The sequence below is a fragment of the Balaenoptera musculus genome, chromosome 1 (assembly GCF_009873245.2).
Source record: "Balaenoptera musculus isolate JJ_BM4_2016_0621 chromosome 1, mBalMus1.pri.v3, whole genome shotgun sequence".
In the NCBI taxonomy this organism is placed as follows: Eukaryota; Metazoa; Chordata; class Mammalia; order Artiodactyla; family Balaenopteridae; genus Balaenoptera; species Balaenoptera musculus.
In genome coordinates this window covers 14,351,719-14,366,584 of record NC_045785.1, presented here as the reverse complement: position 1 = coordinate 14,366,584, position 14,866 = coordinate 14,351,719, and the positions used below count along the sequence as shown (strand labels likewise).

The 14,866-nt window shown below is 54.2% G+C and overlaps 1 protein-coding gene across 2 annotated transcripts in view; it reads left to right on the top strand.

Moving 5' to 3' along the window:
• The first annotated feature begins 617 nt into the window (after nucleotides 1-617).
• The window catches only part of IFFO2 (intermediate filament family orphan 2), a 50,545-nt gene continuing 36,296 nt past the window's right edge, over nucleotides 618-14,866 (top strand). Inside the window, exon 1 of one of the 2 annotated variants that reach the window (XM_036853761.1) lies at nucleotides 618-2,798. In XM_036853761.1, coding sequence (XP_036709656.1) covers nucleotides 2,143-2,798 — 656 coding nt within the window. In that variant the 5' untranslated portion in view covers nucleotides 618-2,142. The remainder of the gene's footprint in view (nucleotides 2,799-14,866) is intronic. The other variant, XM_036853769.1, reaches the window with a different exon arrangement.

Sequence of the window (14,866 nt, the reverse complement as noted above, 5' to 3'; positions counted from 1 at the left end):
CAAAGGGTTTTGATTCTTTAGGTTAGATAAACAAGAAAATCACCAAGAGAGGAGAGAACAAAGAGTGAAGAGCAGTGACCACATTGGGTTGGGTTAAAAGAAATGTTTCAAGACAGGTGAGTTTCAGCTTGGAATGTTGGAAAGGTGAGCCTATTTTCGGAAGGGAGCAAGGAACTGGGGTTGAGGGAAGGAAACCTAGGGAGGGTTTGCTCCTGTGACTGAATCAAAAACAGCCGACTAACATCACAGCCACAACCTCACCCCAGAGCATGCCTGTGTCTCCTTTGTGTCTCTTCTGTCACTGAGAACACCAAGCCATTGTCCCTGTGAGACAGGGTACCTGCCCGCAAGCTTACTCACAAAGAAATGGAACAAACACAAAAGTTAATAACAAGACAAAAATTAAATTGCAATTCAAAAAATGCAGCCTGAAGAATGTGGAACATGTCACATATCTGGTTATGTGCACACAGTGCAAGCCGCAGGCGTTCAAAGGTGCGGGTTACCTCCCCTCTGAGGTTTGTGGTGAGGATCCAACGGGGAAATGGACAAGAGGCCACCAGCATCGGTAGGCCGGTTAGAGCATGTGTTTGGGGATGGATAGCTGTTCCTCTGGTCTCAGCGACCTCTGTAAAATCGGGATAACAACTATGGCACCTGACATATACTTAGCACTCAATAATGGGAACTACTATTAGCGTTCAAAAAATAACCATAGATGTTTGCAAACCGGTTTAAGAGACACCAGGAGACTGGAGAACTTCGTCTTTACGGTGGTAAATCTGAAAACAGATTTGAATGAATGAGTGAATGAATGAATGAATGAATGCGTCCTCTGGTGGGCTCCGCCCTCTATACCTGTTCTGCCCTCAAGCTGCCCCCCCAAGCAGTTCGATGACCCGCTCTGGGGTCAGCTGCATCTCGGCGTATGAGTGTGCGGTGGTGGGGAGGTGGTCATTCAGGGCGGGGGAGCGGCAGTAGCCCAGGCTGAGCTTGCGGGTGTCACATTCCGGGAGGGTCTTCGCTCAGTCTCCCCACTCCTGTCCCCACCATCCGTGCGGCGCATCTTTGGACCCGAGGACCAGCGGGCTCGGCATTGCCCAGCCAATCTCGGGATGACGAGGCCCGCAGTTAGAGGCGGGGGGCAAGCGGTAGAGGAGCGCTCCCGGGTCCACCGCGTGGGGGACCTGCCGCTGGAAGCGCTGCCTTATCCTGGGAAGGTCGAACTAGGCCGCCCCAGGCTGGAGTGGGGGTGGGGTGCGGATGCACCTTCGGAGGCTCTGGTTCCCCGGCTCTTCCAGGCCGAGGTCTCCCTCACCCCGTGGTAATCTGGGGCCGGGGAGTTCGGGTGGGGTGGAAGAGAAGCGGGGTCTCCTTGACAGAGGACGTGGGGGAGGGGACTTCCTAAAGGAGGAAACGAGCGCTGCCGAGGCTGCTTGCCCCTTTAAGAGGCCGGGCTGGCTCTGCGGCGGTTCCACCTAACCGCGTGCCTGGTGCAGCTCTGCGGTCTGTGTCCCCGGGCAAAGAATCCGAGCCGGGCTGGACGGCAGGACGCGGCTCAGGGGAGGGAGTGGTCCAGCCCGGAGCTGGGCGGAGCCAAAGCTGCAGACAGCGAGTCCACAGAGCCGAGAAAACGGTGGAGCCCGGGAATGGGAGGAGCCACGGGGCCGTGGGCGGGGCCCGGCGCTGCGGGCCTCGGGGACCCTGCCTCCAGCTTTGGGAGCGCCGCAGAGGAGGGCGGGGTGGGCGGGGCGAGCTTGGGGGCTGGGCCTGTGTCTGCAGTGGGCGGGGCCCGCCGCAGAGGGGCAGTGCCGGCTGAGAGTCCTCTGCGCGCTAATACCGCGGTGCCTCCACAGCGTCTCTGACAGCCCCGGCGCCGGGACCAGCGATCCTCGATACCTCGCGCAAGCCGCCGCGGCCTCCACCGCGGCCCGAGTCCAGTTCCTCGCCTCGGCGCCCATATCCGGGGGCGGTCCGGCTCGCCGTCTCTGCGGAGGCCGCATCTGGCGCGCATCTGGAACCGCCCGGCCCGTCGCGCTGGATCCCGCGCCCTCCCTGGCCCGGCCGCGCCGGGAGCCCTGCCCGGAGCTGGAGCCGCACTTGGAGCCGCGGGCCCGGGGCCCTGAGCCGCGCAGCCGGCGCATGGTGAACTCGCTGATATTCGGAGAGATGGCCTTGGCCTTCGGCTGCCCGCCGAGCGGTGCCGGGGGGACCTGCCCCGGCGCGAGTGGCGGCGGCGGGGCCGGGCCAGGGCCATCGCCGGTGACGGCGGCGCTGCGGGACGACCTGGGCTCCAACATCCACCTTCTGAAGGGGCTCAACGTGCGCTTCCGCTGCTTCCTGGCCAAGGTGCACGAGCTGGAGCGGCGCAACCGGCTGCTGGAGAAGCAGCTGGAGCAGCAGCAGAGCGAGCGCGAGCGGAGGTTGCGCTACAAGACCTTCTCCCGCGAGCAGGCCGTGCAGACCGGGCCCGAGCTGCTGCAGCCACCCGCGCCCGGCGGCGGGCACGGCAGCGGCGCGGCGGCCGGAGCCAACGCCAACGCCGCGGCCCTGGGCGGCCTGCCCCCCTGCGGCGGCTCGCAGCCGCAGCACTACGGCCGCCTGCCCGGGACCATCTGGAGCTACACGCAGGTGCGGCGCACGGGCGGCGGCGGCGTGGAGACCGTGCAGGGCCCCGGCGTGTCGTGGGTGCACCCCGACGGCGTGGGCGTGCAGATCGACACCATCACCCCCGAGATCCGCGCGCTCTACAACGTGCTGGCCAAGGTGAAGCGCGAGCGCGACGAGTACAAGCGGAGGTGAGTGGGGCCCCGCTCCTGCCCCCGCACTCCCGGCTGGCGGGGGGGGGGTCTTCCCTGTCTCCGCGACCAAGGAATGTGTGCGTTCGGGAGGGGCCGGGGGCGGCAGCTGGTCCTGGCAGGTGGGCTGGAAGCTGTGTTTGCAGAACGCCCTACACACGCTTGGAAAACTCAGTTATCTAGTTCCAAGAATGGGAGCGGGTGCTAACTATGGTGGGGGACACATCCGCTCCGTCACTGGACCAGGCACATTGTTTTGTAGGTGACATAATGACCATTGGTGTTTTGCGTGATCTCGTCTAATCCTCATGGCAACGCAAAGTGTGGGGCATTCTTATCCTCATTTTGTAGATGAGAAAACCGAGGCACAGAGATGCCGGTGACTTGCCTAAGATGGCTTGGCTAATAGGTGGTGAAGCCAGGATGTGAACTACTCCCGGCTAGTCTGTCTTCCAGTTTAGGTATTTTCCCAAGGATGTAGGAGGTGGGCTCTCCTCTGTCAATGGGTGAAAAGAAATAACTCTTAAGTAATCCACTGGCTTCTTGTTCCTTGAATTAAAAAGTCATGTGTTTAAGAATGGTTGGATCTGTCCACTGAGGCCAGGGTCTGCTGTCTTGGTCTAGCTCTGTAAGGTCCAGCTGGCTGGGCTGGATAACCAGACCTACATCAGACTGGCCACGAGCTTTTAGAAACAGCTACCTTCACCTCTCTTCTCCCCACCCCCAATTCTCATGGTTTTTTGGACCCCAACAAACTCAGCCCTAAAGGCCCACAGAAGGAGATAACCTTAGGCTGGAAGACTGGGCACTGAATGGACCCAGACCACCGTCTCTGGCTGGAGTGTGGCGCAGACTGCCTGCTGAACTGGCTAGCACATTCCTGCCCAGCCCAGATTACCTAGCTGGGAAACTGACATTGCTTCCTGCCTGCAACCTGGCTGACAGTATTGTCAAATCGGCCTTCTGATAAGAGTAGAGGGGTCTGTCTGTAGCATCTCAGGCCTGGATGGGGGCAGGGCCCTCTGCTGTCCCAGGCATGGGCAACTCTGCATTGGGAGCTGTGGCTCTGAACTTCAGGGCTTGGAGGATGCACTGAGAAGCATCTTTCCTCCATTCCTCGAGTCCTAGCGCTCACATGAGCAGAGAGAGCTGGGCATGGGTCTCCTTCCTTTTCCTCTACTGGCAGGCTGGCCACTGGGCAGGGTTCAAGTGCCAGCTCCATTACCTGCCCGTGAGAACCACTGGCTGAACCAAGTGGTCACTGAACCACTCGGAAGCCTGTTTACTTATCAGAGAAATGGGAATAATAAAATCCATCCACAGTTGCACAAGGCGTGAGTAGGCTGGTGATGCTTTTTGGAAGGTATAAAGTAATCAACTTGACATTATTAAAGATGATTGGTTTTGTCAAGCTGTCAGGGAGCAGTTGCCTGGAGAATCAGGTCTCTCATGCAGGGCCTGGCTTCCTGGGGGTAGGTCTTGGACCTAGTAGCGGGGAGACAAGCTACTCTTCTGGGCTGGTTGTTTCTCCTGAGGACTTGAGAATGGCCTGGTGCCTCGCCATGGGGAGGCCACCTCTCTGCCCCTAGTGGGCAGCTTCCTTGGGGTGGGGCAGAGAAACAGGCACTTGCTCTCGATGGTGAAACTCGGAGGGATGGGCCCTTCTGTCTGCCACTGTTGATGGTGTCGTCATGCCCCAGGCTTGCGCTGTGTTTGTTTTACTGTGTGTGTGCTTTTTGGACCTGGCTACTAAGGAGATGAAAAAACTGTGCCCAGTCTTAGAGGGAGATGGGTCGGCATTGAGCAATGCCCTGTTCAAGTTGCACCCAGGGTGTGGGGTGTGATGTCAGCTTCTGGACTGGCCTGGAATGACATGGGCGCTGCTGAGACAGGTGGAGTGCGGGTGTCTCTTTTCCCGCCCTTCTGGGGTGTGTGTGCACCTTCTCTTCCCCCATTTTTTTTCTTTTCTTGTGAATTGGGGAGACGCATCTATTCTGAAGTTGATTCAGGGCTCAAGTTGGATTTTTTCAAAGCAAGTTTACTCCCTTCTTTGAGCCTCAGTTTCCCTATCTGTAAAAGTGAGAGGAGGGTGGTCTAGAACTGTCCTTGAAGGCCCCGGCTGCCTCAGAGATGCCTTAGGCAGTTCCTTGAATATTAAATAAAAGTTAATATTTAAAAAAATGTTAAAATGGTCATAAAAGTGTGCTCAGTCACTTTTAAGTTCTTACTGTTAACTAACGGAAGTCTACTTAACATTGATTTGTTAGTACTTGGCCTCAGGTTAGAGCCTTCCCCTGCCTTCTCTTTGTCGGAAGAGTACTCTGAGATTACAAAGCAAACTGCTAAAAGCTGGTCCCGTTTGTAGCTACTAATCTGTGTGAGTCAGGATTTTCTTGATACTCTGCAGCCAAAACCAGAGAGAGAATTAAAGCGAAGGTGGACCTGTCATCCATAATCCCAGTTCTAAATGTTAATGGATCAAAATAGCCTCATCAACCTCATGGATTGAATTCAGAATAGGTAACTGTTATATCGTTGAGCCTACAATATAAATTTATACAAGTAACATTCTGTTTTTACTTGTTTCTGTATTTGGGTTTCTCATAAGAATTTTCTTTTGGGAAGAGGGCAGGCATATGATCAGCTTTTTGAAAAGCTTAAGAACCACTGGGTTAGATGATCTCAAAGGGTCTTCCCAGCCTTGACAATATGTAAATCTGAGTTTGAGCTCCCAGCGCACTTCTGATCTCCTGTTCATAAGAGAATGAGACCAAGGTGTTTACCTGGGCTCTTGGCCACTGAAGGCTTCAGATCCTTCCAGGATGTCTAGCATGGAGCCCCAAGCAGTGACCGACAGAAGGAGCCTGTGCCGGGAAAGGAAAGGTTCCAGGCTTTCCTCTGGTCCACCTGGAGGAACTCGCAGCCTTGGAGATGTTCATTCTGCTTCTCCAAAGGGCAACCTGTGTTGTGTAGCTCAGTGTTCTCCAAGCTGGGGACTTTTGGGGTTCCACCTCCATGAACTGTGGCCATATTCATGTACCACCATCCATATTATTACTTATGTAAAATATTTTATATAGCCTTATGGGGTATAATTTACATATCATAAAATTCTCCCATTTTACGTGTACAATTCAATGATTTTTAGCCAGTCCACTGAGTTGTGCAACTATCAGCACAATCCAGTTTTAGAACACTTGCATAATCTCAAAAAAGATCCTTTCTGCCCTTTTGCAGTGAATCCCTGCTCCCACTCCAGACCAGGCACCACTGATATGCTTTCTATTTCTATAGCTTTGCCTTTCCTGGGCATTTCATATAAATGGAATCATACAGTATGTAGTCTTTTGTGTCTGGCTTGTTTCACTTAGATGATGCTTGTGTGGTCCATCCATGCTATAGCTTATATCAGCAGTACATTCCTTTATAATGCTGAATAATATTCCACTGTATGGGTAGACCACATTTTGTGTATCCATTCACATACATAGTCAATAAAATGTAAATTTAAAAAGTCACCTGTGTGCTACGTCACATCATCTTGTGTGCTGTCAGTGCTACAGGATCCGTGCTTTGGAAACACCAACCCAAACCAGAGCCCCTGGCCTGCGGTGACTGGGCCCTGGCCCTGATCACTCCTGCTTTGGTTTCCTTTTGGTCCAATCAGCTCTGAGCTCTTTACCATGAGGGAAATGTGGTCACTGAAACTGTAGCCGACAAGGTTGTCAAGCATTGATTTGAAAACCAAAACAAACATCTCTACCCTGTCACCATGCAGTCATGCCACCAAAATATCCTGTTCTGAGTTTGCAAGCTGGGGGGCCTTTCCCTGGGAGATTCCTACTGAAACTAGATAAACTTTAGACAGGCAGAGAGTTTTCTAAATGGGCATCCTAGAGATCCAGACTCCAGGTCTGGCTCTACCATTAGGCGCTGTGTGACCTCAGGCCAATTCCTGCCCTCTCTGAGCCTTAGGTCCCCCACCTATACACAACACGTTTCCTTTAGGTGATCCCTGCCAGCTCGCTCTACATTTCGGTCTGTGACTTGGAGGGGCCCAGTTCAGGGCTGCTCTTTCTGCTTCCTGGGATGACAGTTTGGCCTTTCTCTGTTCCGGGCCTCCCCCTCTCCTGCCTCAGGCCCCGTGTGGTTTGGAACCAGCTGGTTTTGTTCCCTCCCCTTGCAAGTTGCTGAGTGTCTGTGCCCCTGACTCCAGTCAGCCTGAAAGTCTCGGTTTGTTTTCCCTGGAGCTTTGTTTGAGAGCCAGGAGGACCACAGTGATCATTTAGCATAGTGGTTTTCAAGTGGACTCTTTGGAGCCCTGGAGTCTAGAAGAGGGTGTCTTGGGGTGATTCTGGGGATAGTCCGGGGGGCTGACCACCTAGGATTCGGCCAACATCAAACACAGCAGCTCCATTTTCATGATTCTCAGATTAATATTCTGAGGGAGATTCGATTGGAAACCAGGGTTTTACAGTTTAGAAGAAAAGAAAGAAAGAAATCGCTGATTCAGCTGAATACTTTCCTTTTAGAGATGGGGAAACTGAGGCCCAGAGGGAGCTGACCCACAAAGCCGAGCCAGGCAGAACTTCTGTCTGCCACTGAGAGCTTTCTTTCCTGCCCTGAGGTGATGCCCGCATCATTTGCCTTCCACTGGGGCTTGGCAGAATTCTCTCCACCTTTTTATGTGTCTGCCTTTAAGCATTTTTAAAAAAGCCACTTTCAGGGATAGGAGGGACTTTTGTCACAGCTATTTCTGATCATGAGCCGGAAGCGGCTGGGCTGTTGGCCCGAATGGAGGGCTCCAAAAAGGGCTGGTGGGTGAGCCAGCTGGAGCTGGGAGGCCCTTGAGCAGGTGGGTGCTGGCCCCTAAGTGCCCCAAAGCCACAAGACTGCCCTGGAAAGCTGGTCAGAGGGCTTCGTTCCCTGCCACTTCCATTGTTTCCGAAGCTGCTGATATGGATTCTTTATTTCTGATTTTCCTGGGAGGCAGCCTGGGATGGTGGAAAAAGGGATTGAATCCCGGTTCTGCCACTCTCTGTGTGACTATGGGCAGTTGCTTGGCCTCTCTGAGCTGCCTGAGCCACTGCTTTGTGTAAAAGAGGGAGAATAACACCCCTAGGGATCGGAAAGGAGTAAATAAGCTCTTGTGTTAAGACACATGAAGCTCCCGGGACGTCTCCCATCCCAGAGCCCTTCCCCCGCCCCAACCCGCCCCTGCAATATCTGTTCCCTTCATTTACAAGGATTTCTCAGCACAGCGCTGGTCTGCCTGACACATCCATTTCAGGACCCGTCGTCGCTCTCTGTCCCGTGGAAGGCGCCTGAGATGGTGCTGGGGGCAGAGGGAGAAAGGGCTACTTCTTTGTCCAGCATCTAAGGAGGCTGTTCTTCCTACTCTTAGTGGTTGATTTGTGCCTCCGGGAATCTCTGGCCACCCTCCGCCCTTTCTTCCAACCTCCTTTAAAAGAAACACGCCCCCCGCCCCCCAACCCCGCCCCGCCTTCATTTAGCTCCTCAGTATTCCAAGTCTCTTGGGTTAGGCTGGCAGACTCTTTGGGAACAAATTTGGGAGGGCTTTTCAGAGCCTCAAGCTAGAAGGAGGGGAATGAGGTCCCAGAAAAGAAAAGGAAACAGGAAGCAGGAAGCAGGGATACAGCTGACACTGAAGATTCCTTCTCCCAGGAATTTGAGGCGGGGCTTTTGCCTTGGCCACCGGATACAGGCCCCTGGGCCCCACCAGCTTACATACACTTACACACACACACACACACACACACACACACATATGCACACACGCACGCGCTCTCAGGCTCTCTCTCCAAGCCTGTGCCTGCATCCCCACACGTGTCTGTATTTGAAAGACATAGAAGGGTAGACCCAGAACTTGCACACATCCTTTGCTGCCAAGAGATGCATGAACTTCCAAGGGAATTGATTTGAACCATGCCACGTGTCAGTGATACCGGAGGCTGCGGACTTTGCATGTGGAGTCCCAGCTTTCGATCACATTGATGAGATGCAACCCGGTTGGCGCTCTGTTTGTTTCCCAGGTCATAGATGGCAGGAGGCCCACAGCAGGGAAGGAGGCAGCCCTGTTGTTCCCTCAGGACCAGGATACGTTGCTCTCCCCTGACTTTCTTGCATCGGGCATTCCTGAGCACCCACTGCCTCCCCATCACAGGACCGTACACCCTGAACTGTAACTGCCTGGGATGTATCTGCCCCCTCCACTGACTGTAAGCTCTCTGGGGGCCGGCTCCGGGTCTGTCTTCTTCGTCTTCTACACAGAGTACCCATCCAGGGCCTGGGCAGAGTCCATGCTGAGCGAGTATTTGTGCAGTGAGGGGCACTCTGTGCCCAGCTGCTGCGTGCTGGTAGGCCCCAGTGAGGCTGGGTTGACACAATAACCGACACGCATGGACTCTACATCCGGCGGACTTGCAGCTTGTGGAGGGCAGGGTCTGGACCTGGAGTCAGGAGACCCGTGCTCCGGTCCCAACACATCAGTTCAACAGGTTTGAATGAATACCTGTCTCCTGGTGCCACATGCTGGGCCGCCAGTGCAGGAGTTAAAAGCTGAACGAGCTTGGGCTATCACTTTGCCTCTCTGAGCCTCAGTTTCCTCATCTGGAAAAGGGGGATGCTGAGATCTGTGTCCCAACATTGTGAGAGCAGTAAATGGGCTCACAGAGCTCCAGTACATTGTAGGTGGTGAAGTTCCAAGAGTTACACAGCCAGATTTCACAGGGCAGAAGGGGTGAGCAGTGGTGGCTTTGTGAGGTGGGCGGAAGTCAAGAACGGGGCTTGGACCTGGGGAGAGGGTAGTCCATGACCTTGCTGGCAGCATCTGGGGGTTGTGAAGCCTCTTGGCAGGACTGGTGCTTAGAAGAGGTGCTTAGAAGATTCCAGGCCAGGTGGGAGGCTGGTGAAGATTTCTGATGCTGCCGCCTGCCTGCCAGGGCAGTGCCCTCCCAACCCCAGTGGACACCCATGCTTGGCTTTCTGGGCAGGATGTAGTTTCTTGCTCTAGTTCTTGGTACAAGAGTAGTTGTCACCCAATACTAAATCTGGCAAATGCTTCAGATTCCCTTGAGGGCCTGTGGCCTGGCTGAGCCCCCTGGGGTGTGGCAGGGGGCAGTTAGAGCCCTGTGGAGTCTAGGTCGTGGTCCTGGCTTGCCTGGGGTGTGAGATAAGCTTCCTGTTGCCCACCTGGGAATGGGGACACTGGGAAGATGGGCTCGCCCAGTGCCCTAGGAACGCTGTCGTCTCTATAACTTTATTGGAGTGATCTGGATTCTGTGCACGCCATTTAATCTCTTGCACCTTGATGTGTTGCTCTATAAAATGGGGATAAGTTTTTTTATGCGTTCTGCTTCCCAGGGTTGTTATAAGAATCAGCTGAGGGGCTTCCCTGGTGGTGCAGTGGTTGAGAATCCACCTGCCAGTGCAGGGGACATGGGTTCGATCCCTGGTCCGGGAAGATCCCACATGCCGCGGAGCAACTAAGCCCGTGCGCCACAACTGCTGAGCCTGTGCTCTATAGCCTGTGAGCCACAACTACTGAGCCTGCATGCCACAACTACTGAAGCCCCGCGAGCCTAGAGCTCGTGCTCCACAACAAGAGAAGCCACCATGATAACAAGCCCGTGCACCGCAACTAGGGAAAGCCCGTGCACAGCAACAAAGAAAGACCCAACACAGCCAAAAATAAATAATAAAATAAAATAAATAAATTAAAAAAATAATAATAAAATAAAATAAATCATAGTGAGTTCGTAGCCACCATTAAGTGAGTACCTACTACGTGCTAAGCTCTGATGAATTCTTTAAATAAGTGAGATTTAATTATTAGAGCAATTCCAAGAGGTAGGATTGATTCTGTTCATTTTACAGATGCGAGTTTCAGAAGGGTGAAGAACTCCGCCCCAGATCTCCCAGTGAGTCCAGCCTGGGTCTCCAGACCCCAAGTTCAGTGCTCTGCCCGGCGGAGACGCAGGCTGGCTTCGTCTCGTGCGGCCTGGAGGCTGGTGAAGCTGGCACAGGGTGGAGGAAGCAGGCGGGAGGCAGGCTGAGGTGTGGGTCTCCCCGGCGCCTGTCACAATATTGCCGGGCTGGTGACGGAACAGGAGGTGGCCACCATGCTGGGAAGACTTCCGGCTGTGACTTTAGAGTAATTATTTATGACGAAGCCAATGAATCACTGGCAACGCAAGCAGATGAGCCTCCTGGGCTGCCATAGAGGGCGGGCCAGCCCCCCTGATCTCTGAGGACTGAGCTCTGGGGATGGGGAGTTCCTGGGGTGGCAAATCTAGGCTGGGAGACCTGGGGGTGAGGGTGGGGGAAGGGATGGCGAGCTAGGAACACGAATTGTTACCTGTCAGGCACTTTCCATGTGATCTGATTTAAACCTTGTGACAACCCTGCACGATGGAAACCGAGGCTCAGAGAGGAAAATTAACTTGCCCCAAGTCACATAGCGAAGCCAGGACTGGATGTGGGTCTCAGACTCTAAGTTTCAGTGCTCCTTTTGTCACACCCAGTGCCTGAGCACTCCCAGGGCAGTGGTCAGGGGCTCTCACTGCCTGATGACGAGCAGGAGAGAGCAGTAGACATTCTGGTGGCCGGAGGGAAGCTGGCCTCCACCCTGGGCTCAGGTCTGACTTTTGCTTTCGGTTGGTGCTGTGAACTTTGCCAGGTTATAGGGAACTTGTTACAGTCATTCTGTGCCTCTTGTTGGGGAAGATGAGCTTGCTGGGTGTGGGTGTCTGAGAAACCAAGGTTCTGTTCTCTGGATGGTGGCTGGGCACCCACCGTGTGCCAGGCCCCATGCTGGGCACCGGGGTGAAGCAGACACAGCCCCTGCCCTCAGGAGCTCGGTGTCTGGGGACACAGGCAAATGGGACAATGTCACATGACAAGTACCTGCCCAAGTAGTGCCTATGCATACTAGAGGCACAATAAATAGTAATTAATTTAAAAAATATTTATATACCGTGTACCCTTTGCCAGGCTCCATTCAAAGCAGTTTACGAATATTTAATTTATATGGCCTCATAACAACTCTATGAGTTGGATACTATCATTAGCCCATTTTAGAGATGCTGAAACTGAGCCATAGAGACATTGAGGGAAGCTGGGCCAAGACAGGAAGCGGCGAGCCAAGATTCGAACCCAGGAAGTCAGGCTCCAGATCCAACCTCTTATCCTGTGTGGTACCCAGGAAGGGGCATGTGCATTGCAAGCAGCTTTCCTGCTCTGAGCCTCAGTTTTCCCTTCTGTGTAATGGGGGTAATAAATCTGGCCTCATGAGGCTGTTTGGAAGATTAAGCTAAGTGATACCTGTGGAAGCATCTTATAAACTGTTGAGTGCTGTGCCCGTGGTGACTAAGTGATCGGAAGCCCTGGGCCACACCCACACTGCTGTTTCTTTTCCAAATTCCCATGCAACCTGGGGCTACTTGAAGTTCCATGAAAGGTCTTGTCCTCCCCTTGCCTTTATATCACATCTCCCCTAGATCCCAAGTCAAAGGACAAAAACCTTTGGAACTAAACAGCTCGGAGCAGAGTGTTTGTGTGGAACTTGGAAGCTGGGAAGAGAGGAGTCCAAGAGTGTCTCCACTGCTTATCAGCTCCGTGACCTTGAGAGAGTCCTTGCTTCTTTATCTGCAAAATGGGGATGGATAGGCATATTGCATGGGTGGCATGAGAAAGGGACTGAGGTGACGGCCCTCAGACACTGGCAGCTGCTGTGATGATTTTTTTAATTAATTTTTATTGAAGTATAGTTGCTTTACAATGTTGTGTTAGTTTCTACTGTACAGCAAAGTGAATCAGCTATATGTATACATATATCCCCTCTTTTTTGGATTTCTTTCCCATTTAGGTCACCACAGAGCCTTGAGTAGAGTTCCCTGTGCTATACAGTAGGTTCTCATTAGTTATCTATTTTATACATAGTAGTGTATATATGTGCCATGATGATTCTTCAGTGAGACTGGGGGTCCTGGGGAGAGGAGCAAGGGGGCACTCCGGTGGCACTGGGGCCCTGGCCTGGGCTGCGCTGGGTCGGGGCTGTCTCCGGGGCGGCTCTGAGATGCTTGCTCAGCGCTCTCTGGCCTGCGTGCTCTGACTTCAGGATGTGCAGGTGCACACAGCCCCCTGCTCATCTGCTGCGCGATGGAGAGACACCCCCGCAGTGGAGACACTGCCTTCCACCCTCTTAATTGGCATTTTTATTACTTGGGTTATTTAAGGAGTTTCTTGGCTCGCTGCCATCTGTTTGCCGTCTAGGGGGAGGGGAAGAGCTGGGTCTAAGTGGACCTTGTGAAATTCCCCAGCAGACAGGCCTCTGTCTGGGCAGAGTTGGTACATCTTCCCGGGGCCCACTGGCACCCCCATTTTGTCCCCGCCTGCTGTGGTTAATGGGAAGAAGGCCATCCCGGGGCAGGGTGTGGGTGGAGACTGAGACTGGAATAGATGTGGGGAAAGCTTGTTGCAAAGTCAGAAGAACACTGGACCAGAGAGAGAGCCTTGGAGCACTAGGCGGGACCCTGGTGGGACCCTGTAGTGCCTGAAATCCAGGGATTCTGGAAGACAGCTGAGCCAGCTTAGGGCCAGTCAAGGAAGGCTTCCTGGAGGAGACATCAGCTGAGTTGTGTTTTGAAGGTCCAGTAAGAGTGGAAGAGAAGGGGGAAGGGTGCTGCCAGTAGAGAGAACAGCTTGTGCAAAGACCTGGAGCTGAGATTGCCATGCTGGTGCACAACCCAGGCCCGGGCTGGAGTCAGGACACAGCCAGAACCTGGCCTGCCTGCTCTTTCTTCTCCCCCTTCCTGGCCTACCTCCCTCCTCATGGCCTTCTTGGCTCTCTTTGCTCTGTTTTGCTGTCTCTCCTCCTCTCTCCTTTCCCTCTTTCCCTTCTTTCTTGTTTTGGTCTCTGTTCCCTATGGCTGGAGGCAGGGGAGGGCTGTGAGGGGTCTCTGTCCCCCACCCCCGCCCAATGCCAGGCCTTGGTGGGGGGCCCTTTGTTTGCTGCTGGGGCTTTGTGAGCCCATGCGTGAGCCCGTGGGTGTGCGCGTGTGTCTGTGAGTATGGGGCTGAGAGCCTTTTTCTACCCCCTGTGGACTTGGAGGCTCCAGGGTCAGGGCCCCACCTCTGTCCACCGCAGACCCCTTGTACTACGGGCCTGGGGTCTTGACATCAGGTTGGGGGACAGGGGAGGTTGCCTGGTGAGAGGGATAGCTGCCAGGTTAGAGGTCAATGCCGTCATGGGGGCCTCAGCCTCCCCCGCCCCCGTCAAGGTCTGGGCCTATGATTAGACACCGGTCGGGGAGTGAGCTGGGGAGGCTAGGCTGCTCACCTTACCTCTCCCGCCTGACTGCCCCACCTGCCCCTTCTCCCTCACACCCGTGCCTTCCTCATACCCCCTGGTGGGCCCAGTGGGTTTGAGGCTCTCTCTGAGGTCATTTAATCCATCCCCCTGCTTCTAGGAGACGTCGTTCCCCTGTCATCCCAGATGACTAAATGTGCCTGGTGTCTTTTGAAGAAGACCTTCTGAGAGTTCGTCCCTCAGTGTTTTATCTTTTTCTCTCTACCCCCACCCACATACCCATGACCATTTTACAGATGAGAAAACTGAGGCCCAGAGAAGGAGAGCAGCTCCCTTGAGGTCACACAGCACAGTAGGGGCTAGAACCCAGGTCCCCTAAACAGGGTTCCTTTGAAACCCTTGGGCTAAGGGATCCTTCTGCAGGCTGCTGGTCCTTTAAGGAGGGCTTTGGAAAACTTCCAGAGGCCAGAGAACGTAGAGTGAAGAGGCCTTGGAGCCTGTCAAAGTGGAGCCCACACAGACTGAGCCCTGCCCCTTGGCCAGACATCCGGGTCCTCAGTGCTGCAGATGAGGCTCTCTTGGCCAACAAAAGAGACATCTGAGGTCACCTTGGGTTTGTCTCCTTGTAACAGGAGGCAATTCCCTGAGCTCGGCCTGGCGTTGGCGCCTTGGGGTGTTGACTGACTGGCTGACTGTCCTAGTGTCCCTGTCTGCCAGCCGTGTGCTCAGCTGTGCATTT